The sequence below is a fragment of the Equus asinus genome, chromosome 3 (genome assembly GCF_041296235.1).
Source record: "Equus asinus isolate D_3611 breed Donkey chromosome 3, EquAss-T2T_v2, whole genome shotgun sequence".
NCBI lineage: Eukaryota > Metazoa > Chordata > Mammalia > Perissodactyla > Equidae > Equus > Equus asinus.
Genome location: NC_091792.1, coordinates 31,221,807 through 31,247,639, shown reverse-complemented (window position 1 = coordinate 31,247,639; position 25,833 = coordinate 31,221,807). Strand labels below are relative to the sequence as shown.

The window sequence follows — 25,833 nt, the reverse complement described above, 5'->3', positions numbered from 1 at the left end:
TTCCATTTATAAAAATAGGGAAATAGGGGGGCTGGCCCCGTGGCCGAGTGGTTAAGTTCGCGCGCTCCGCTGCAGGCGGCCCAGTGTTTCGTTGGTTCGAATCCTGGGCGCGGACATGGCACTGCTCATCAGACCACGCTGAGGCGGCGTCCCACATGCCACAACTAGAGGGACCCACAACGAAGAATATACAACTATGTACTGGGGGCTTTGGGGAGAAAAAGGAAAAAAATAAAATCTTTAAAAAAAAAATAGGGAAATAGGATGACAACCTAATATTTTATGGATAATTATTTTTAGAGGAATTGTTTAAATAGTCTTCTATGTATTCCACATAGAAAATGAGAAAACATGATAGGAGGAGAGTATCCATGAGTATAAGGAAACGAGGACTAAGGAGGCCATGAAAAATGGAGAAATTACTAGAGATCAATGGTCATCAAGCATCACTATAGCTAAGTGAGAAGAATATCAACCAGGGGAAGGTGAACAAGAATAACAAATGTGTTGATGAAGAAGGAAGAATAAGGATTAGCGAGAAACTGTTGGATTTGGTGGTTATGAGTCATTGACGACATTTGCCAGAGTAGTTTTAATAAAAACATGCAGTAAAACCACATCATAGGCATTTAAGGAGAGAACTCATGTTGTACAAGTAGAGAAACAGAGGGACAGCAACCCCCTTCAGCAAGCTGACAGTAATTAGAATGAGAGAAATGAAAAAAACTGGCTGAAAGCAGTAGAATTAAGTGAGAGAGTTTTTCTTTTTTATTTCTCTGTCGTTTGGTTTTCCAAGTCAGATGGAAATTTTAAAGACAGGTGGAAATTGCAGGGCAGTGGCTAGGGGCTGAGGGCCTGCTCTTGACTGTGCCAAGAGGTCCTATAGAAGGGTGCAATGATAAGGCTTCTAGAACTAGTCAGAAAGCCCATGAGGAGCCCCAAGAGAGAACAGAGGATTAGGCCTCCCATGTGATACAGAGACAGAACATTACTTGAGAGGCAAAAAGTAGTATTCTGTGGCCTGGCCCTGTGGCCGAGTGATTAAGTTTATGCGCTCTGCTTCAGTGGCCCAGGGTTTCGCCAGTTTGGATCCTGGGCACAGACATGGCACCATCCATCAGGCATTGCCGAGATGGCATCCCACATGCCACAACTAAAAGAACTGCAACTAGAATATACAACTATGTACTGGGGGGCTTTGAGGATAAGAAGAAAAAGAAAAAAGATTGGCAACAGATGTTAGCTCAGGTGCCAAAAAAAAGGAAAGAAAAAGTAGTATTCTGGCTTTCAGAATTCCAAAAGGTCACAGATAATTCTCTAGGACTGATGTTCTGAGTATAAGTGATTTTGAAAGATTTCGAAGCAGAGCTTGGGGTTGGTCTTCAGACCTCTGCTGGTCCACCACCTGTCAGGTCTCCCACGGTCTTCAGAGGAAAAAGCCTTGAAAAAGGATTTTGTTCACTTCCACTTTACAAACTTTAAAAATCAAATCAATCGGGGCCGGCCCAGTGGTGCAGCAGTTAAGTTCGCACATTCTGCTTCTCGGCGGCCCGGGGTTCACCGGTTCTGATCCCGGGTGCGGACATGGCACCGCTTGGCACGCCATGCTGTGGTAGGCATCCCACGTATAAAGTAGAGGAAGATGGGCACAGATGTTAGCTCAGGGCCAGTCATCCTCAGCAAAAAAGAGGAGGACTGGCAGTAGTTAGCTCAAGGCTAATCTTCCTCAAAAAAAAAAAAATCAATCATGATTTTCCCTGATAGCCTATTAAATTCTCTTAACATAATAATTAAAGTATAGCTCTTTAACTATAGTTCGTAAAAGCTGTGCCTGCGTGTTGAGCGCTCTGATGTTCAATTTTACTGAGCTAATATTTAACAGGGCGCAATTTATTTAGACCAAAATATTTTTATGCCCTTTGAACTTATATTTTTAGTTAACATTTTTCATTTTTAGTATTTTGATTTATCTTATCTCTCATTTAAAAAATAGATCAATGGAGCAAACCTGGCCGGTTAAGGATAAAATTAGAAAGAAAATTACAATAAATATTAAAACTCAAAATAGTGTGAAATATATAAAAAGTAACAGGAGTCCATTGAGACAAGAAAATCTTCCAATGAGAGGATTTCCCAAAAGTAGATGAAAAAGAAAAACTTAACTATGAATACAATGTTGGATATCAAAAATTGGATTTTGTTAGATCAGAGAAGGGATCAACTCACCCTTAATATCTAATAATTCCTCCTTTCAGAATAGTTCCATATTCAACAGCTGTTAAAAATTTAGCAAGGTTTTCAAATATAGGAAAGAACTCCTAATAAATCAAGGTAGTTTTTCCTAGATCAAGTATATGATACTTTCCTGAAAGAAACTGTTTTTTTTTCTAGAAGGAATGAAAATCACCGAGCTATCAAGGTATCATTCGGAATTGTACTCCATGTAAAGTGATCTTACAAATTGGTACAATTGAGACTATTGCTGAGAAACAGAAAACTAGGCACAGCATTTGTAATGTATACTGTGCTCTGAAAGAAATCAGTACTAGGTCTTGGTAAACTTCTTTCAACAATCGTGCTGTTGGACTTTCCATACTGTTCGATGCTGTAGAGCGTGGGGAAACAGTTGCTGTCACATGCTAACAGGTATTTCCTGTTACAAATGGATAAAATCACTGAAGAGCAGCATGTAAATGAGTTCTTGGATTATTGAGCATATATCTGAGAGAAGGGTTGTACCGCACTTGCTCTGTTTATCAATGAAAATTCAAGCTACTTAAATGGATATTTCTTTGAGTTAGTGATTTTTTTATGAGCTCTGATGCAGACCAGAAAATATGTGATGGAATCAATACTGACAGCATCAGCTATGTGGGCCCCATCAATGGGCAAGTGTCCATAAACAAAAAAGGGTGTATCTGAATATTAATCTACTTACTGCTTATTTACCTAAAATTGGAGTCCACGTGTGTTGACATGGGCATATGGCTCACTCCTGCCACAAGTTTAAAGGTGCTGCTTTCGCTTTCTCAGAACAAGCTATGGTGGATGTGTCTTGTCCCTGCTTTTCTGAGCTGTCTGGCCTTAGACTACGCCTATCTTGAGCCTGGCTTCCCAGACCTTGGCAGGCTCTGGAAATGACCTGAATTTATAAAATGAGGAAATGAAGTAAGGCAAATGTATCAAAGGATATTAACAAACAAATGCATTGACATGCATACATGTGCACACACACATGCACTCACACACTCACGTACTCACACTCATTGACACACCCCACAAAAGGTCTTCAAACAATCCAAGTCTTTCTGATTAGCAAAGGGACTTTCTGATAAAGGTTAAATATTTCCCAAGTTTCAAAGTAAATTTCTAAAATATTAACTTTTTCTCCACCTATGGTAATAATACTAGATTTCCTCTGAATGGTTCACATTTCTATAGAGACCCTTTCTGAATATTAGGACAGCCTCTCAACATTTTCTGAACAGAGACCTCAGAGGCTACGATTTTGTTCTGTCCACTAAGGCTCAGCTGTGGGTGACAAAAAGCACTGTTAGACTCTTCCCCCTGGTCACCTTTCTCTCTTCTCCCGACATCTCTTTTCTCGCTGCTTCGTTTCTCCTATCTATAAACTTTAGGGATGAGCTCAGGCTATGCAAGAAGAGATTAACCTGCCAACAGGATCAGGTAGAGAAGGGTATCTGAATTAGACAGGATATGCTAACCTAGGGTGTACTGTGGTAAATAAAAAATAATACCAAATTCTTAGTAACTGTCTTAGTCAGGACACAGTCAGGAAAACAAGCACTCTAGGAATTGACTGCAGAGCATTCTTGATAGACATGAAGAGGAAGGGAGGCAGTAACCAGAGACTGGTGTAGCCATACTGAGCATAGCAATAGCAGGAAGCTGCTACTAACCCAGGTGCTGAAGGCACCTAGGTCAGATGTAGTGTCACCAGAGCACAAATGCTGGGGCCACCTAGCTGTATTTAGAATTTTGATGAGAGGTGTCCTGTAGAAGCTGAGACCATGGGCAGAGAAGTTGGCCAGTGGGAGTTGGAGCCATGGAGAAGACACGACTACTTACAGAGGCTCATAAGAAGCAAGGAGATCAGAAGAGAAATACAGTGGCTTCTGTCTTCCTCCTTCCCTTTAATCTCTCTCTTAATCTTCATTGCCCAAACTTAACTGTAAGTCAGAAAGCAGCAAGTAGTCTGGGAAATGAGGTTTCCTGGGATACAGAGCAGAATGGGAAAAGGGACCAAGATATGAGAGCAACTCAACAGTTGACCTGAGAGGAACTCAACAGTTGACCAACTGCACCTTTGCCTCTCAGCACCTCTCCTTACCTTTTACCCACGAGAGTAATTTCAGACAAATCCACGTCTGGATGTGGGGTCAGCAATTTGTGTTTTAACAAGTCCTCCAGCTGATTCCACTGTACAGTAAGATTTGAAAACCACTAACTTAGACTTGTAAGATGTGACAGATTTAGCTGTCAAATTGTAAATTTATGCCTGTCTTACATTCATACTCTAGACATGAGCGCGAAAGTAAAATTTCCCAGAATATTGAAACTGTTGTATCTTTTATTTATTTGTTGTTTAACAAACATTTATTGACCTAAGGGAAATGTATATATAAAGCAACTCAGTTGTACTGATGATTTTGTTCAAGGCGAGATTGCCTTGATTTATTATGACAAGCTAAGTTAATGAGTCTAAGTTTCCTAATCAAAAAGAATAATCTGAATATTACAGATTTTGTGGGGCATTTTTAACAGACTTGAAGATATAAGAAGACATAAGGATTTTCTTAAATTAACACATGACTATCCTTCCAACAGGAACTATAAATTACTATTACATAATTAATTAATTAATTAATAATTTCTGTTTTACAGACAGCTCAACTTTGGTACTATGTAGACATCCAAATATACAAATGAAAAATCCAGTTAGTCATCCAAATATTTTGCTTATTTTATTTCAAACATATGTGTATTTGGAAACATTCAGATGGCTGAGGAATTTTGCACATATTATCCGTATGTTTGGCATTGCAGAAACATGCAAAAGATGAGTAAGAGGGATTGGCAGTAGAAGGGCAATAATACAAGACTACCTTAAGGTTGGAAATGTTCCAGAAATAGATAAAAGTGAGATTCGAAGATTACTAGCTGCTCCAATTTTCTCCACTCATTTTTCTGCTAAATCCACTCCAGCCAGACATTAGTCCACGTAACTTCACTGGAACTGGTTCTTTTTTTGTTGTTTTCATGAAAATGATCAAAGAGAGGAGAAGCAATGATCTTGGCACCCACCAATGGTAAACACCTTGCACATCACAGCTGGCTGTTTTACTGGGAGCCATGACGGTGAACCATGTAGTTTCTATTGCACTGCAGTGGATGCTCCTGGGCACAGCCCATTTGTCCACCCTTGAGGATCAAAACACTCGTTCCCACAGCCACTGAGAAGCTGGCAGATGAAAACTCTCAACTGAGTCACTCTCCAAGTATTGCCCTTGGCTGAGGAGAGCAGCCTAACTCAATGTCACAGCCCCTCCACCTCCCCAGTCAGCCTGAGTCTAATGACTGGTCCAAGAGGGAATATAAAGTCTGACTCCTTGCCTCAATTTGACACTACCCTAAGGGATCATCTGAGGCCCTTGTGTGGCTACCTTGCAGCCCAACTACTCACTCTGCCCAGTCCTAATTCCTTCACTGAAACTCTGTTGGTTAAGACTTCTACATTGTTAAAGCCAATGCTCAGTTCTCTGTCCTCGTCTTACCTGATCTAGCGATACGTTTGACATGCTTATTTTTTCTCTGCACTTTCCTTCCAGGCCACCACGCTTTTCTGTGATTGCTTCTACTTTCTGGCTGCTGCTTTTCAATCTCCATTACTGATTCCTAATTTCTTTCTGATCTCTAAAGTTGGAGTGTCCCAGGATTCAGTCCTTGGGGTGGACTCTGCTCCCTTGTTGAACACAGTTTCATTGCTTTAAATACCATCTATTAGTTATCGACCTCCATACCTACATCACCACCCCATCTCTCTTCTCTGAACTCATAGATCCCGTGCATCACCTCAAAGTTTGTTCCTGATATGCCCTTAAAAACTCGCTCAATTTTTATCAGTTTCAATTTTTATCAGTTCTAACTTTCTAACTTTTTTGTTGCTTTGGCAAAATAAAACAAAAACAAATTGGAGTCACTCTTGAATCTACTCTTTTTCTCATACCCCACTTCCAGTTCATCAGAAAATCTCATTGGCTCTATTTTCAAAATGTATGACCCCCATTCTCACCACCAGCTACCTCTCTGTGCAAAACCTTGTTATTCTTCCAGATAATGGCAGGAGCCTCCTCCCAGTCTCTTTGTTTCCTCTCTCAACCTCATTCAGTCTAATCTTATCACAGCAGCCAAAGTGATCATTAAAACTGAAAATCTAATCATGCCTCTCCTCAAACTCTTCCAGTAGCCCCTTATTTTTTTTTACACAGTAAGTTCTTACAATGACCTCTAAGGCCCCACGTAATTTGGCAAAAAATCTGCTCTTTTGTCCCCTTCTGCTACCTCTCTCTCATTTGCTTCACTCTGCCCCAAACTGACCTCTTATTGTTTCTTAGGGCTTTCTCATTGGCTGTTTCCTCTGCTTTACCCCCTATATAGATCACCCACTCACCTTCTTTACGTCTTTCCCCAAATGTCACTTTCTCAATAAGGCCTTGCTTGACCACTCTGTTTAAAAATGCAACCTCACATGGCCCAGTCCCCTCGTCTCATTATTTTTCTCCATAACAACTATCTATCATCATCTAGTATACAGTATATCATTGACTTTGTTTGCCTGTGTCTCCTCAGCAGACTGTAAGCTCCACGAGGACAAGTCTCCTGTCTATTTGTTGACTTTTCTATCTCAACTACTAAAAATATTGTCTCGCACATAGCTTATGCCACATAAATATTTGTTGAGTGAATGAATGAATGATGGGATAAATTGGGTCATTTAGTTCAATGCGTTTTTTTCAGTCCAAAGCTATAATTTTAATACTGGAAGGAATACAATCTTTGATTTAGACTTCAGAATAAATATATTATAACAATATGTCAATCTGATCTAAAAAAAATTCTCTCTGTCCATACAATGACTAACTCTTAGCTAAAATTTCCTTTCTTTTTTTATCGTGGTAACATTGGTTTATAACGTTATATAAATTTCAGATGCACATCATTATATTTCAATTTCTGTGTAGAGTACATCATGTTCACCAGCCAGAGACTAATTACAGCCCAACACTGTACACGTGCCTGATCGCCCCTTTCATGCTCCTCCCTTCTCCTTCCCCTCTGGTAACCACCAATCCAATCTCTGTCTCTATGTGTTTGTTGTTCTTTTTTAACCTTCTATTTATGAGTGAGATCATACAGTATCTAACTTTCTCCCTCTGACTTATTTTACTTATCATCATACCCTCACGGTCCCGCCATGTTGTCACAAATGGCCAGATTTCATCGTTTTTTTTGGCAGAGTAGTATTCCATCTTATATATATACCACATCTTCTTTATCCATTAGTCCCTTGATGGGCATCTAGGTTGCTTCCAAATGTTGGCTATCATGAATAATGCTGCAGTAAAGATAGGGGTGCATGTATCTTTAGGCGTTCATGTTTTCATGTTCTTTGGATAAATACCTAGCAGTGGAATAGCTGGATCATATGGTAATTCTGTTCTTAATTTTTTGAGGAATCTCCATATTGTTTTCCATAGTGTCTGCACCAGTTTGCAATCCCACCAGCGGTGTATGAGAGTTCCGCCCTCTCCACGTCCTCTCCAACACTTGTTATTTCCTGTCCTGTTAATTATAGCCATTCTGATGGGAGTGAGGTGATATCTCATTGTCATTTTGATTTGCATTTCCCTGATAGTTAGTGATATTAAACATCTTTCCATGTGCATGTTGGCCATCTGTATATTTTCTTTGGAGAAATATCTGTTCAGATCTTTTGCCCATTTTTTAATTGGGTTGTTAGTTTTTTTGTTGTTGAGCTCTTTATATATTTTGGATATTAACCCCTTAACACATATATGGTTTGCAAACATCTTCTCCCAATTGTTAGGTTGTCTTTTCATTTTCTTGATGGCTTCTTTTGCTGTGCAGAAGCTTTTTAGTTTGATGTAGTCCCGTTTGTTTATTTTTTGTATTCTTTCCCTTGCCCAGTCAGACATGGTACTTGAAAATACGCCGCTAAGACTGATATCAAAGAGTGTACTGCATATGTTTTCTTCTAGAGTTTTTATGGTTTCAGATCTTACATTCAAGTCTTTAATACATTTTGAGTTAATTTTTGTGTATGGTATAAGATAATGGTCTACTTTTATTCTTTTGCATGTGACTGTCCAGTTTTTCCAACACCATTTATTGAAGAGACTTTAATTTCTCCGTTGTATGTTCTTGGCTGCTTTGTGGAAAATTAGCTGTCCAGAGATGTGTGGGTTTATTTCTGGGTCTCAATTCTGTTCCATTGATCTGTGTGTCTTTTGTTATGCCAGTACCATGCTATTTTGACTACAATAGCTTTTTAATATAATTTGAAATCAAGGAGTTTGATGTTTCCAGCTTTGTTCTTTTTCTCAGGATTCCTTTGGCTATTCACGGTCTTTTGTTGTTCCATATAAATTTTAGGATTCTTTGTTCTATTTCTGTGAAAAATGTCAGTGGAACTTTGATATGGATTGCATTGAATCTGTACATTGCTTTAAGAAGTATGGACATTTTAGCTATGTTAATTCTTCCAATCCAAGAATACAGAGTATCTTTCCATTTCTTTGTGTCTTCCTCAATTTCTTTCAACAGTGTTTTATAGTTTACAGTGTACAGATCTTTCACCTCTTTGGTTTATTCTTAGGTATTTTATTCTTTTTGTTGCAATCGTAAATGAGATTATATTCTTGATTTCTTTTTCTGCTACTTCGTTGTTAGCGTATAGAAATACAGTTGATTTTTGTATGGTGATTTTGTGTCCTGCAACTTTACTGTATTCGTTTATTATTTCTGAAAGTTTTTAGGTGTATTCTTTAGGGTTTTCTCTATATAAAATCATTTAATCTGCAAGTAATGACAGTTTCACGTCTTCCTTCCCTGTTTGGATTCCTTTTATTTCTTTTCCTTGCCTGACTGCTTGGCTAGGACTTCCAATGCTATGTTAAATATGAGTGGTGAAAGTGGGCATCCTTGTCTGATTTCTGTTCTTAAAGATATAACTTTCAGTTTTTCTCCATTGAGAATGATATTAGCTCTGGGTTTGTCATATATGGTCTTTATTATGTTGAGGTACTTTCCCTCTATGCCCATTTTATTCAGTGTTTTTATCGTAAATGGATGCTGTATCTTGTCAAATGCTTTCTCTGCATCTATTGAGATGATCATGTGATTTTTATTCTTCATTTTATTAATGTATTGTGTCATGTTGATTGATTTGTGAATGTTGAACCATCCCTGGAATAAATCCCACTTGATCATGATATATGATCTTTCTAATGTACTGTTATATTCGATTTGCTAGTATTTTGTTGAGGATTTTTGCATCGATGTTCATCAGTGGTCTGTAATTTTCTTTTTTTGTGTTGTTCTTGTCTGGTTTTGGTATCAGGGTAATGTTGGCTTCTTAGAATAAGTTCAGAAGCTTCCCCTCCTCTTCAAATTTTTGGAAGAGTTTGAGAAGGATAGCTATTATGTCTTTGAATGTTTGGTAGAATTCCCCAGGGAAGCCATCGGTCCTGGACTTTTATTTTGGGGGAAGTTTTTGACTACCGTTTTGATCTCTTTACTGGTAATTGGTCTATTCAAATTCTCTATGCCTTCTTCATTCAATTTTGGAAGGTTGTATGATTCTGAGAATTTATCCATTTCTTCCAGAGTATCCAATTTGTTGTTGTATAGCTTTTCACAGTATTCTCTTAAAATCTTGTGTATTTCTGAGGTGTCCATTATAATTAATCCTCTTTCATTTCTGATTTTATTTATTTGAGCCATCTCTGTGGTTTTTCTTGTTGAGTCTAGCTAAAGGTTTGTCAATTTTGTTTATCTTTCAAAGAATCAGCTCTTAGTTACATTGAGTTTTTTCTATTTTTTTTAAGTTTCTCTTTCATTTATTTCTGCTCTGATTTTTATTATTTCCTTCCTTCTACTTATTTGGAGCTTTGTTCTTCTTTTTTCCAGTTCCTTTAGGTGCACTGTTTGATTGTTTATTTGAGAGTTTTCCTGTTTGTTGAGATAGGCCTGTATTGCTATAAACTTCCCTCTTGGAACCACTTTTGCTGTATCCCAGAAATTTTGGCATATTGTATTTTCATTTTGATTTGTCTCCAGGTATTTTTTGACTTTTGATTTCTTCATTGACTCAATCTTTGTTCAATCTTTGTATTTTGTTCAATCTCCACATATTTTGACTTTTCTGATTTTCTTCCTGTAGTTAATTTCTAGTTTCATACTGTTGTGTTCAGAAAAGATGCTTGGTATTATTTCAATCTTCTTAAATTTATCAAGACTTGTTTGGTGGCCTAAGATGTGATCTATCCTGTAGAATACTCCATGTGAATTCAAAAAGAATATGTAGTCTGCAGTTTTTGGATGGAATGTTCTGTATATATCTACTAAGTCCATCTTGTCTAATGTGTCATTTAAGGTCAATGTTTTCTTACTGATCTGTTTGAATGATTTATCCATTGGTGTAAGTGGAGGGTTTAAGTCCCCTACTATTATGGTGTACTGTCTATTTTTCCTTTTATGTCTGTTAATAGCTGCTTTCTAAATTTAGGTGCTCCTGTGTTTGGTGCATAGGTTGTTACAAGTGTGACATCCTCTTGTTAGATTGTTCCCTTTATCATTATGTAGTACCCTTCTTTGTCTCATTACAGTTTTTGTTTTAAAGTCTATTTTGTCTGATATAAGTACTGCTACCCCAGCTTTCTTTTCATTGAAATTTGCATGGAGTATCTTTTTCCATCCCTTCACTTTCGCTTTGTGAGTGTCTTTACGTCTGAAGTGTGTCTTTCGTATGCACCATATATATGGGTCTTGTCTTTTTATCCAATCAACAACCCATGGCCTTTTGATTGGAACATTTATTCCATTGACATTTAAAGTAGTTATTGATAAGTATGTACTTATTGCCATTTTCTTACTTTTTTTCTTGGTGCTTTAGTAGTTCTTCTCTGTTCCTTTCTTTTTCTCTTGCTCTCTTCACATGTGGTTTGCTGGCTTTCTTTAGTATTATGCTTGGGTTCTTTTCTCTTAATTTTTTGTGTATTCATTGTAGGTGTCTGTTTTGTGATCACCATGAGGTTCATATATAATAACCTATGTATATAGCAACCTATATTAAGTTGGTGGTCTCTTTAGTTTGACCTCTTGCTAAAAGCTCTACTCTTTACTCCCCTCCCCTGACATTTTGTGTTTTTGATGTCATATCTACCTCTTTGTGTGTGTATGTGTTCATTACTGTCTTATCCTGTGAATAGATAATTTTGGTACTGTTGTCTTTTGATCTTCAGGTCATCTTCCTATGTGGCCGATCTGCTACGTTTACTGTATTTTTGCCTTTATCAGTGATTTTATTGCTTTTTAAAAATAATTTTCATATTCCTGTTTGTGGTTTTCTCTTTCCCACTTAAATGAGTCCCTTTAGTATTTCTTGTAGGGCTGGTTCCTTGTTAATAAATTCCTTTAGTTTTTGCTTGTCTTGGAAACTCTTTATCTCTCCTTCCATTCTGAAAGATAACCTTGCCAAGTTGAATATTCTTGACTGTAGGTTTTCTTCCTTTCAGCACTTTCAATATATTGTGCCACTACCTTCTAGCCTGTAAGTTTTTTGCTGAGAAGTCAGCTGATAGCCTTATGGGGTTTCCTTTGTGTGTAACTTGTTGTCTTTCTTTTATAGAATTCAGGATTCTCTCTTTATCTTTAATTCTTGAAATTTTTATTATACTGTGTCTTGGGTTGGCCTCTTTGGATTTTTCTTGTTTGGTGCTCTCTCTGTTTCCTGTATCTGACGTTGGTGTCCTTCATTAGGTAAGGACCTTTTCAGCTATTATTTCTTCAGCTTGATTCTTGGCTCCTTTGTCTCTCTCCTCTCCTTCTGGGGCACCATTAATATGGATGTTAGTGTGCTTGATGTAGTCCTAGAGGTACCTTAGACTGTCCTCATTCTTTTTTATTCCTTTTTCTTTTTTATGATCAGCTTGGGTGATTTCCTATAATCCTTCATCAAGCTGGCTGGTCTATTTCTCTCTATCATCTCCTCTGTTATTGAGTCCCTCTATTGAATTTTTCATTTCCAGTATTGTATTCTTCATTTCTGATTGGTTCCTTTTTATATTTTCCATTTCTTTGTTGAAGTTCTCACTGAATTTATCCATCCTTCTCCCAAGATCAGTGAGCATCATTATTACTTTTTGTTTGACCTCTTTGTCAGAGAGATTGTTTATTTCTGTTTCATTTAGTTCTTTTTCTCAAGTTTTGTCCCATTCCCTTACTTGGAACATATTCCTTTGTCTCCTTGTTTTGCCTCTTCATCTGTGTTTATATCTATGTATTAGGTAGGTCAGGTATGTCTCCTGATCCTAGAGAGATAGCCTTATGAAACCCAGCCATGTGCTTCCCTCTATTCACCAGTTCCAAATGTTCCAGGAGTGTCCCCTGTGTGGGCTATGTTTGTCCTTCTGTTGTGGCAGGGTTACTCTTGCTGCAGGTGCCCAGGCAGGCTAGACTGTCCTGCTGGCTGGCTGGTTGTAATGCTCAGCTGTCTGTGGCTGCGATGGACCCTTCAGTCACTTTATCAGGCATGGGGAGCCCCAGCACAGTTGGCTGCAAGGTCTAATAGCACATTCCTGTTGCAGTTTCTCTGTTAAGGGAGTAGGCTCCCAGCATGGCTGCTTGCTAGGCTCATGAACTTACAATTGTTGTAGGCCACTGGCCTGCAAAACTGCTGTCAGCTCTCAGGATTGCAGCTGAGTGGGGCTGGCCTCAGGCATGGGAGCACCCAAATGTTTCAGATTTTGGAAGGTGTGACTGATCTCCCATGTGGCTGAGAAGCAAAAGTCTGCTGCAGCTGACAAGACCCACTGCCCACAGGGACACACGCCCCAACAGCACATTCCTGCCCCATGCATGCACCCCAACTGACTGAAGTGGACCCAGTCACCCCATTGCAGAGGCCCCACTCCACCAATGCCCCACACACTCCACCCACTCCTTGTGCATACCCTACCCCACAGAGGCAGACCCACTCACCCTGTTGCAGAGGTCCCACACACCCAACCTATTTGGGCCCACAGGTTGCCTGGGGGCTTGCTGTTGGGTGGGACCAGTTCCTAGTGTGGGCTGCCTGCCCTGGCTGAGCTGGACTAAATCAGTGCCCTAGTGGGTGGGGGTAGATCCCTGGGCTAACAGGCCAGGGGAAGAACTCTAATGGTATCTTTCAGCATCTGTGTCAGCACACCTGTACTAGGTCACAATAATGGCTGCCACCAGTATCTCAGTCCCTGGAGAGGTATCACCTCTCCCCAAGATGCACCCAGAGCCTATCTTCACCAAAGTCTCCTTTCACCAAAGGACCATGTACCTTTCTTTCTGGTGATTTTAGGTTGCTTTCCAAAACAGGTGAATTTGTGTGTGGGCCCTTTAAGAGCAGGTTTTTTCCCTTATGTCCGATAGCTTTTCTAGGGGTATTCCCCATTGTAGTTAATAGCAGCACAACTAGGTATTATGACGCTCATCTTGTCTCACTTGTGCTGAATCCAAAAGATGCTTATAGCAGTAAAAGGTCCCCTGTTCCTTCAGGGAAGGCTGCGTACCTTAGGATTAGTCCTGGCTGTCCATGAAGCACCGCAGCTCAAGAAGGTGGCTCTTTTCTCACCAGAAAGGAATTTCTGCCTCTTTCACCTTGATCAGGACTGTCCCTTGTTGTAGGGGTTCTTTTCATCCAGTTTTCAATTCTCTCTCAGAGATAATTGTTCCAAGAGTAGTTTGTAAATTTTCTGTGTCTGTGGGAGGAGGTGAGTTCAGACTCTGCCAACACCACCATCTTGACTGAATTCTCTAGTTCAATGTTTTAAAGAATTAGAATCAATAGGAAGCTATTGGATCTTGAAAACAATATAATCTATTCCAAGGAACACTTTCTGCTACTGATTGTTGGGCAATAAAAGGATTCTACAGCAAAATTATTTTGGAATTCATGCTATCACATTGAAAGTTTTAAGAATGTCTATAGCATAGTCAGCAAACTTTTTATGTAAAGAACCAGAAAGTAAATAATTCAGGCTTTGAAGGCCATATGATCTCTGTTACAACTGCTAGATTCTGCTAGACTCTGCCATTGTAGTGCAAAATAAGCCATAGACAATATGTAAATTAATGAACATTGCTGAGTTCTAAAAAAGCCGTATTTACAAAAACACAGAATTGGCTGGGTTTAGCCTGCAAGCCATAGTTTGCTGATAACCTTAATCTATAGTATCTAAACCTATTTAACTTTCTTTAAAATAGAATTTTCATTGCCTTAAGTGGCCACACACAAAAATATAAAATAGTCATTAGCATCTTGCTAATAAGTACTCCTCAGGACATTGTTTAAGAAATACTGATCTGGTCCTACTCTATCATTTGCTATGGGGGGCTTGGGATTCAAGATAGATTTTGTTAACTTCACACACCCAGCTTATGACAGAACAAGGACTAAATTCCCTATTTTCTGACTCCCAGTTAAGTGTTCTTCTCACTTATACTACTGCTCTTCCATTTCTGTTATAGAGTTTCTGATCTTCCAAATGTAGAATTATAAATTTAAAAATATTTGAGTATTTCCAGCAGCATGCCTTTATTTACTGCTTACAATTTCTACATACTTATAATTACAAATTTATCTGCAACTCATTGCAGAAGAAACTCTGATTGACTTACCTCTCAAAGTTCTTAATGTTTTCTAACATTGACAAAAATTAAGAGAATTTTTCTTTTTGCCTACTATGTCTCTTGAAGCACTCCTGTGTCTTTTTGAAAGGGAAAGTGATGCAAAACAATATTTAATTTTAATTTTGTATGTCCAGGTAAAACCACAGATGTAGACTTTTGGTATCCATTAACTTGTGGATCAGATTAAGCCAACAAATGAAAGAACACTGCAAGTAATAAAGATAGACACACACACAAACACACGTACAAATGGCCACCTCTCTGTTCAACTCAGCCTTGATCTCTGCATCTTCTATGTTACTTCATGGTCCTCACAAATTAGATACATCAATTTTTTTTGGTTAGCCCAATTCTTCTCTAATTTGTGTAAAGACTCAGATTTCTAGCCTTTTAGCCATCCTTACATTTTTCTACGTTCTTTCCTTCTCACTCGGCCTCTCCTCTATTTAGACTAAGTCTTGCATTCCAGATTACACCACTCATCAAAGATTGGCTGGACTCCCAGGAAAACAGTCTAGTAAGTCTGCACAAAATGGCATGAAATCAAAAGATTATGAATTCAATTGAAAGCTCACTTAGGTGAGTCACTTGATGTTTTGAATGCCTCCATTTCATTATCAGCTAAAGGAGAATTAATATGATTATACCTGTACTTCAAAGTACATTCTACCATTATCTCACCAGAGAAAGGAAATTAATATTTCCTGTGTCAATTTCTGTGATGAGAAGATGTCATACTGCCTTATGAATGTTAGAGAGATGGATAAGATAATGATTGTATGCACTTTGAGTTTCTCAAGAGAGTTATATTTCTCCTGTTTACAAATAAGTCAACTTATTGGTCCAGTTAAATTTTCTTGTAAAAATCTTCCTATAGTTTGAGCCAACCTGCCTCTCTTCTCCATTCAGTAGCCTCTTTCCTTCTCTTTCTTCTTGTAATATCTATATTAACCTTAATGATTTTTTTCATATAGTCACTGCTTCTCTGGTAATCTTTCAGAAAAGCATATTTTCCTTTTTGGTATACCCTGAAAGAAATGAGCCCCTGAGATCATCACCATTAGGATAAGTTCATTGGCACCACAGTGAGGAGTAAGGTGGATATTAAAAATCTTAAGACTCATCATCCCTTTTGGAAGTAAATGTCTGAATTTGACCTGAATTAATACCAGTCTCTTATGACTCCAGTTTCAGCATAGTATCGCATCCAATAAACAGTCCAACAATTAAAGGGAACTAAAAATCATTTCCAACTTTTAGTTAAACATCAAAGAAGAGACAACCAACAACTTATTTTACTTTTTTTTTTTTTTTTGGCTGAGAAAGATTTGTCCTCAACTAACGTCTGTTGCCAATCTTCCTCCTTTTTTCCTTGAGGAAGACTAGCCCTCAGCTAACATCCATTCCAATCTTCCTCTATTTTCTATGTGAGTCGCTGCTGCAGCATGGCTGAGTAGTGTAGGTCTGCACCCAGGAACTGAATTCGCAAACCTGGGCCACTGAAGCAGAGTGTGCCAAACTTAGCTACCATACCATGGGGCCAGCCCCTGGTTGGTTTTTTGTTTTTTGTTTTTTTTTTGACTGAGGAAGATTAACCTGGATCTAACAGCTGTTGCCAATCTTCCTGTTTTCTGCTGAAGAAGACTCACACTGAGCAAACATCTGTTGTCAAACTTCCTCTATTTTCTGTATGTAGGCTGCCACTGCAACATGGCCATTAATGAGTGGTGTAGGTCTGTGCCCAGGAACTAAATCTGGGCCGCCAAAGTGGAGTGCACCAAATTTAACCACTAGGCAACTGGGGTTGGCCCTTATTTTACTTCTTAAATCCTTTTTTACACTCTCTAGTTCACTCAACTATTGAGCATATCACTCTCGTGAACATTCACTCTTTACTTACTATTCTACTTCACCCAAAACCACAAGTGCAAGTCCTTTTGTTTCATCCCACCTTTCCTTCTACTTTTGTTTCTTCATGCTTCCAATTCTGCATATCAAAACTCCAGAGAAAGCAGAACTCTTAAGTCAGATAAGGGGGAGAAATGGAAGACTCAAAGACAAAATTATCTTCATCAGATTGGGTCAGAAAAGAGAAGCCTGCCAACACACATAGATTAATACATTTTGCTACTATAAACATTTAAGAATCCCAGATTATCAAACTAGAGGTCACTTCAAGCCAAAAAAGGAGCTATATGAATGGAATAAAATGTAAGTCTTATGTTCTTATTACTCTTTCCTTTTCATTTTGGAGCTTCCCAAAGCAGCTTTATTTCCATAATCTTCTTCCTTTATTTTACCTCATTTATACCTTTCTTAACACCTCAGGAGTTATTTATTTTATTCTATACAGTATGAAGTATTCAAGATCTCATGCTTACTTGCCTCCAGAAACCTAAAGCGATGATGCGGAGACTGTGGCTTTTGGAAAAAAGCCCAGTCTTTATGACTATCTCCCTTATCTTGGCTGTCATTTTGGCAGTTTGGGAATCACTTCCTTCCACATTATCAGAAAGAGAAGGAGCATGGAAGAAGTGAGCCCTTCTTTTTTAGAAAAGGCCTTGTTATGCATCTGCCTCTCTGGGCTACCATTTGACCTTGGTATATTTCCCTGGCAGCCTGCCTCTTGCATGGGCAACGAGGTGAGGCACTAGAATGACCTCAAAAGCTGCTTCCCCCTCTGTCCTAAGCTTTGAGAAACCCATCCTTGCTTTGGTTTTCAGACTTTTGCATTTAATGTATGCTTTCAACAGGACTTTTCTTGCTATCACTCTTGTTGGGGTAAAATGCAGGGACTTGGAAGATGACCTGGGAGAAGAAAAAAGGTGGCCGTCCAACTCCCTTTAGTGCTAAGGACCTAGGCCATTTGAATGCAGGCAAAATTAGTCCACATAGTACATCTGGGCTCACAAGGAGACTGAACTGGGGATTGGTGTCAAGCCCCTTTTCATGCTCAGATTTTCTGTTGTCTATCCATAAAACTATCTTGGGCATCTTGAGGAGACCAGAATTTAGGTTTTTGAGAGTAATCTACCTACGAACCGTCTCCCAACCCTTTGACATGACTTTAAATTGTTTGGAGATTCTGAAATCAAATCACAATTGATTTCTTTAAACAAATGAATATAGGAAAAAAGATTAATATGTTATAATCCTACTCTTTTCCTTGAACACCAAGTTCCATACCCTTCAATATACAAATGGTGAGTGAGGAAATTCCAAAAGAATTTTTGATACATTGGTTTTAATGTATTTTAACAATTACTTTTAAAGTTTGCTTTTCCTTTGCTATGGGTGATGCAATCTTGAAATTCGTTTAAGAGGAAACAATGAAAGTGTATAGGTCAAAAATATTATTCGGCTCTGATCAGGTTGGGAATTTGATATTTGATTTCTTATATTGCCTTTTTCATAAATTGGAAATTGGAAATACAATTTAAATAAAGTGGTTTCAGTGGGGCTTTCTCCTTTATATTTCTCAAAATTTTACAGCATCTAAAAGAACATAATTTCCAGTTTTAAGACATTTCAGTGGCTTTCACCTAATTGCATTTGTTTGCTAGTACACTTAACTATAATTGTTTCAGAATAATTATAGAAAAGACTTGGTGTTTCAGAATATAGCACTAACAAGGATAGACTATGAAAGCATTGTTCTTCATGTGTTCATTTTTTCGTACTTAAAAGTACAAGCCCTTCTAAGTTGTTTTTATTGTAGTTGTTCTGATTATTTGTTGCTAGGTAACAAATTATCCCAAGTTTAGTGATATAGAATCAGAACCATTTTATTTATGCTCACAGATCCTGTGGGTTAGGTCTTCAGACAGGGCAAGTGAGATGATTTGTCTCCTCTGCATGATATCTTGGACCTGAGCTAGAAAGAAGAATGGATAAGGTTCACTTAAATGACTGGGAACTGGAGTCATCTGCAGGCTTCTGCACTCACATTGTGCCACCTGGGCTAGAATGACTCAAAGGCTGAGCTTAGCTGAAACTGTTGACTGGAGTACCTAAGCGGGACCCACCGTGAGGCTTGGACTTCTCCCAGCATACTGCCTGGGTTCTCTAGAGAGCATCCCCAAAAAAGGGAATACAGACAACAAAGTTCCAAGAGAATCAGGCAGGAGCTGTCATTTATGATCTGGCCTCCATAGTCACGTAGCATCACTTCTACCAGACTCTATTAGTCAAGACAGTCACAAGCCCACTCAGATTCCAGGTGAATGTACATAACTCCACCTCTCAATAGAAGGAGTGTCAAAGAATGTGGGGCCATGCTTTAAAACTGTCACTGTAGAAGTGACTGATGTGCTGCTTTCCAGAAATACTCTTACTTATTTGCCATTTCTTTGCATCTAAAGCAACAATACACCTTTGCAATATGGCTGGCTAATGTTAAAAATGCCAATATAACCACATATTTACCTTTGAATGTTTTTGGTTGCAAGTGACAGAAACCCAGACTCAAACTGGCTTGAGCAATAAAGAAAATGTATTTGACTAACAAAACTGAAAATTCCAGTGGTAAGCCATGCAACCCTTCAAGTAAGGATTGGTTCAGTGGCTTAGCAGTATTTAAAAAACATTCTCCTGCCCTGTTTCATTACTCTGCCACTCTTCTTGTTGATTTTATCCTATGTCTAGTCTCCTCATGATTAAGAGATGGCTGGCATGAGCAATTATTCTCATGCTCCACTGCATGCTCAACCAAAGAGATGAAGAGAGCTTTTCTTCCTTCTTCCACTTTACAGAGTCCTGAGCGTCACTCAGCTGGAGCAGCATAGGTTACTTGCATACCTTTGAAATAGTTCCTGAGGTCAGAGTCAAGTTCTGATTGTCTTGGATTTAGATGCCCATCCCTGAACTAGTCCTGATTTCAAGGGGGATGGGATTACACCCATTGACTTCAGAGTCAAGGTGCGATTGATCCTACATAAATTTTGTGCCTACTACGCAGTGAGAAATGGGTGGAATAGGTGCTGGGAAGGCGGCCGTAATTGCCATTTCATCTTGGAACACTCTCTGGCCATAGAAAATCATTTCACCATGAGGTGATGAAGCTCTTGCCTTGGCCTCATTAGCATCGCAGTTCAATCAGCTGAGAGTCATGGCCCCTTTCCTGTTCACTTGTCAGCACCCTGGGTTTCATTCAGGTCTACATTGTATTCAGAACTCTTGTTGTTAAAGAAAACCCGTTTGAAAAAATAAGGAGAAAATGGGTACTAAAAAGTAACCCTGAACTTGGCTATTCTGTTCTAACGGGGAGTGATGGGAGAACAGTCACTGAATTTGTGAATATTTGCGATTGTGATTGTTTTGTGTGCCTTCATGTGTGTGAGAGAACATTTCCTATTTTGGATAAATTCTGACTTTTGCCTGAGAAAGTAGGCTTCCTATCTGAGGCTATGAACTCTTTCTTAAGAGCTATTAATGTTGTCCTCTGTTTTTCAGAGTTGACACAGAATTTAATAATGTAGCTTCTTCTGCCAAGACTTTTATTAATTGTTTTCCACTACAAGTCGATGAACCATGACAGGGTTCTTGTCCTCGTTTTGCAGTTGAGAAAATAGGGGTGGAGGGTTAAGCAACTCGCCTAAGACCACACATCAAAGCAGGTGCAGAGTTGGCAGGAGAAATCATTTTCCTGGAATCTTGGCTCAGTGCTTTCTTTAAAAAGAATTATGAAAGTTTCAAACAAACAAAAGTGAATAGAACATAAGGTAACAAACTCTCAGGAACCCATCCCTCAGCCTCAGAAATTTTGTAAGAAAGAAATATTTCCAGACAGAGGGAAGCCCCCATTGTACCCTTTCCAGTTCCTACCCCTAACCTCCTCTCTTCTGAGGAAATCAATATCTTGAATTTGGTGTTTCACATTTTCATACAAGTTTTTACTCCAAACGTATGTATCTATGGAAAACGTGGTACAGTTTTGCACATTTAGCTTTATATTATTGCTGTTATCTTGTATGAATCCTCTTATAATTTGCATTTTTTTTTGCTTAGCGTAGTTTTAGTATATATCCATGTTAATACATATAGCATTTGTTTATTCATCTTGCCTATTGTGTGAGTACATTGCATGAATATGTAACAGTTTATCTGTTCTCTTTATGAGATTTAGATTTTTTGGCTGTTGTCTAATATTATAATCAGTAACACAATGAACATTCTCACACCTTTCACCTTCTGATTGCTTTGTTGAACACCATTTGAAAACAAAAGACTACTTCTGTGGAGATAGGCATAGAGATTCAATTGCCCTGTCTAAATTTGGTGTTAGAGTAATGTGAAGTGAGTAGCAAAAGCAAGACTTACTGACTATATTTATGTTTCAGGAGACTCATTCTAAATCTACAACCAATCCATGTCGCACTTATGCCATCATTTTCAGTTGTTATATCAGAATCTATCATTATATCTTGAAATCTCATCTATTAGTCCAAAAAGTAGTCCTGACCGATGATACTTCTTTCTGGAACCAAATCTGAATTTCTGTGACCTGCAGGATTTTTGTCAGGTTGAAAAAAAATTGGCCACACCCAAAGTATTGCATTGATAGGAGTGTGCTCTGAATAAAGCAAATTTTATCATTACAGATATAGAAGTATAGTAGTGGTCAGAAAATTTAAACAGATCAAAATGATTTCCTTATAAAAAGCATGCCACGGGGATAGGGGGTGAAATTACTATGGGACATCATGTCTGTCTATCCTAAAGCACTATCTTTATAGGATAGAAAAGGGCGAAGGATGGCCATTTGCTAATTATACTTAGGAACCTTATAGTCTGTTTCAAATGGCTGATTAAAAAAATCTCAGTGTCAACAATGAAACTAAATTATTTTTAAAAATCATGATGCTTTCTTCTGGAGTCTCAGAATTCTGAAGAAGCTGGTCCATTGTGTTAATAGTGGAGCTGCTTTTTAGTACTACTAGCTAATTGTGAAGACACTAACACAGATTTGGAAGAAATTACTGGCATAGGAGTTGGTAGACTGTTTTTGACTTGACTTTTCCTCTAACTGTGAAACTTGTGAAAAAGTCACCTAAGAATCTTGGACATGAGGTTGCCCTAAATCAGTGCTTTGCAAATTTTTTGTGTTGACCCTATGGGTTGTTAAATCACTTTGGTGGGTTGAGACCAACATTCAAAAAAAATAGCATGGAATAGAGCAGAATATATTCAGGGTACATTATATTCACTAAAGGTAAGTATTATTTCGTACATCTTTTGCTAGAGATGGATGTGTGTGTTTGTGTGTGTGTGTATGACTGCTGTGGAGCATTATGTAAAGTAAAATTCTTATTCTGTATTTCTATCAAAACCATTGAAAACCATTTATACCAGGTGACTTCAGAAAGTATCTCGGGGACTTCTCAGATGTGGTTATGTTCCTATTTAAAATTCACCAGGTGCTCCCTTTTTTAGGATGAAGCCAAGATTTCTCGGTATGGCAAAACAGGCCCTTCACAATTCTTGTTTCTGGGTCCGTGCACTCTAAGAGTATAGTGAACTACAAACTTTCTGTGTCTACAGTAGTGCCTTATGTCTTCATGACTTTGGTGACATTTTCCCCTCAGTCTTAAATGCTCTCAGGAGCCACAAAGCATTACCTTTGCTAGAAGCCCTTCCACACACAATTAGTCTTCATAGAATTGACCACTCCTTATCTTCAGCCCCTATTATTTTCTTTACTGACATGTCATAGTCCACAGTACACTTTACTGCAGTTCATAATGTTTTAAAAATCTATCCCACCATACTAGAATGTGGAGTTTTTGAGGTCATGTCTTTAAATCATAAGAATTTTGGTTCTTTCCTTTTCTAATGTGTATATTCTGTCCTCTCTTGCTCTTAAAATAACTTTAGTATTGAAAGACAATACATGCTCATTGTAAATGTCTCAAATGACATAAAAAGGCAGTTGAAAAATCACCTAAATCCTACAACCTAAAGATGACTACTGTTAATATCTAAAGCGATGTCTTACTCTGCCTACATACACATATAAAGAAAGGTAAACATGCATATGCAAGCACATATTCAGAGTGTTAAATGAAGACAGTCATGCACCACATAGTGACATTTCAGTCAATGACAGACTGCATATATGACTGTACTCCCATAAGATTAGTACTATTTAGCCTAGGTGTGTAGTAGGCTATACCATCTAGGTGTGTCTAAGTACACTCTATGATGTTTGCACAATGGCGAAATCGCCTGATGATGCATTTCTCAGAACGTGCCCTTGTCCTTCAGTGACACATAAATATAAATTCATTCATTAATCTACTGTCCTTTCCACAATGTGAAGGACACTTTCTACGTCCATGATATACCTGTACATAATTTTAAATGGCTGCTTATAATTCTAATTTATGGATTACTTTGGGTTATGTTTTAGTTGCCATTTATCAACATCAAGAGTAGTGATGGTAGACCTGACTTCTTATTGTTCATATGATATACATAGCAATTAAAAAGCACCATTATTGTCCTTACTTTCTTTGGTTAGTTGTAGAGTGTTGAGCTGGTTTTGTAAATCTCTTCAAGACATACTACATTATGCCTCCTTCCCTTTCTCCTTGGGCTATGTCCTGTTGAAATCTCTGTATAGCATAGAGTCTCCTACTTAGCAATGTTATGTCTTTAGTCAAACCTTCTCTTTCTTATGAAAATTACCTATAGTTACATACTAAGGGTTTCACTTTTGACAGGTCTTCCATTTAGGAATGAATACAGTAGAATCATGCATATATATTATGTGAATATTTTGAATTTCACTTTCCTAGCACAAGATATACATTTGGATTGCATCTGACCTTCCTCTATTCTATGATCATGAAATTCAAGATGATGTATGATTATTTTCAATAGACATTTCCATTTTACCAACCACTTCCATTCTTTGATAGATATAGATTGCTAGTATAGTTCATTAGGATACTTCCTCTACTCTCTGGAGCTAAAGTGAAGAACTTCTCAGATGTATTATTCTAATAAAATGAAATATCTGGTACAATTTTGGAAAGTACACAGCCTTATTATTATTAAAGTTTATTTGTGTCATTTTTGTGATCTGATTCAGGATTGTATCACCTATTTCTTTGATGTAACTGGATAGCCTAGGTATAGTCTATGTTGTTCTTATTTATTTTCTCCTGTTTTGGGTCTCAAGTGCAACTCTTAGAAATTCTTCATCCTTCAGTTTGTGGATTCAACAGTAGAGTGTATTTTCGTACTGTACAGTATTAACCCAACAACTCTCTTAGAAAGCCTTTTTTTTCCATCTCTATATTCTAATCTTGAATCCTGTCTCACCAAGTCTCAGAGAGACATGTGTTATACTGTGCATTGCCTTAGTTTTTAATATAAAATGTATGCCATTTATCACTCATGCTCTACTTATTAGTACATAGAGATCTGAGCAATCAGTCATTTCCTGCTCTCTAGCCAATTATCTCATATAACTAACTGTTGTCTCTCAGGTTGTGTTTCTTATCATGCCATACTTGTGCTTCTTCATAGCAATTCTTCTCGACCAGGATAGGTTTTGCCCTCAGGAAACATTTGGCAATGTTTGGAGACATTTTTGATTGTCACAGGAAGGGTACTACTGGCTACTAAATGGTAAAAATCAAGGATGCTGCTTAACATCCTACAGTGCAGAATAGAGGCGCACTCTCCACGACAAAATGTCATCCAGTCCAAGATGTCAAGAGTGCCAAGGTTGAGGAATCATGCTATACAGAAACTGACTTCATGTGTTTTATTTGAACTTTCAGATTTCTCCCTCCCATGAGAGACTCAGTTTAATATAGTCTCTCGATTCAGACTAACTACTCAGTATATCTCATATTTCATCTCTGTCATGCTTTAGTTGAAGTGAGGCAGCAGCCATCATCATCAGAAATGTTTTCCTTGTTAGCATAGCAGTATTATATGACTAGTTGACATTACCACAGTTACACAGAATGCAGAATGTGGGAAACTGAGGCATATTTCTAAGTAAAGAATAAAACAGGAGGGATTAATAAGTATGATTATCCTTAGATACTCTGCTCCAAATGGCATTTGTTGTTACAGAAATTGCATTTGCACATATATTGAGGAAAAAACCATGGGAAGCCTAATCCTAACACTGTTTCTTTTTTTCTCCTTTCTTTTTTTTTTCAGACATTTCACATTTTCAAGAACAAAATGATTTAAAAGGATTACTAGAAAATCTCCATCAAAATATCCAAGCCAAAAAAAGAAAGAATGTAGAAATCATGTGGCTGGCTGCAACAGTAAGCATTCTCCTGTCAAATCTTATTCACTGTCACCATGAGGACCAGCAAGCATTATTTGGTATCTACTATGTAGTGTGCAACCTCTGCACTTTGGGTTAACAGATGTCATCCTCCATTATCCGGGGGATTAGGCATTTTCAGCGTTGTTGGTAGTTCTAACAATAGACTAGAACGCAAACTGGAAGAAGATGCACTCAGTGAGAAAGTATCTTACTCATTGGCTTTTCTTGTAAATCATGGATGTATTTGACACTTTGAGGTTAAAACAAAATGCCTATGATTTTCTTGATACTGCGTGTTACAATGCCAATCACCCATATCTATCAGGGTTTTGAATTGCTGCGTTAGTGATAGATAGTTTCAACAGAATGTGGTTAGATTTCTGACTCACAGCCTTAGTAAGGCTCCTGGACATATTGTTCAATTAATGAGCTTGTAAATGTGTTTGTTAATTTAGATATTGGCGTAGAATTTTTTACTGATGGATTGCTCTTGGGTAATGAGCTATATTTGGAGGTTCTTTCTCATTTACTGGCACCCTCAGGGTGGAAGA

The 25,833-nt window shown here is 38.1% G+C and overlaps 1 protein-coding gene across 21 annotated transcripts in view; it reads left to right on the top strand.

Moving 5' to 3' along the window:
* INPP4B (inositol polyphosphate-4-phosphatase type II B) overlaps nt 1-25,833 on the top strand; it is a 794,515-nt gene that overhangs the window by 673,904 nt on the left and 94,778 nt on the right. For all 21 annotated transcript variants that reach the window (XM_070504821.1, XM_070504820.1, XM_070504819.1 and 18 more), the window contains one exon: nt 25,165-25,277. In XM_070504821.1, the coding sequence (XP_070360922.1) occupies nt 25,165-25,277 (113 nt within the window). The remainder of the gene's footprint in view (nt 1-25,164; nt 25,278-25,833) is intronic.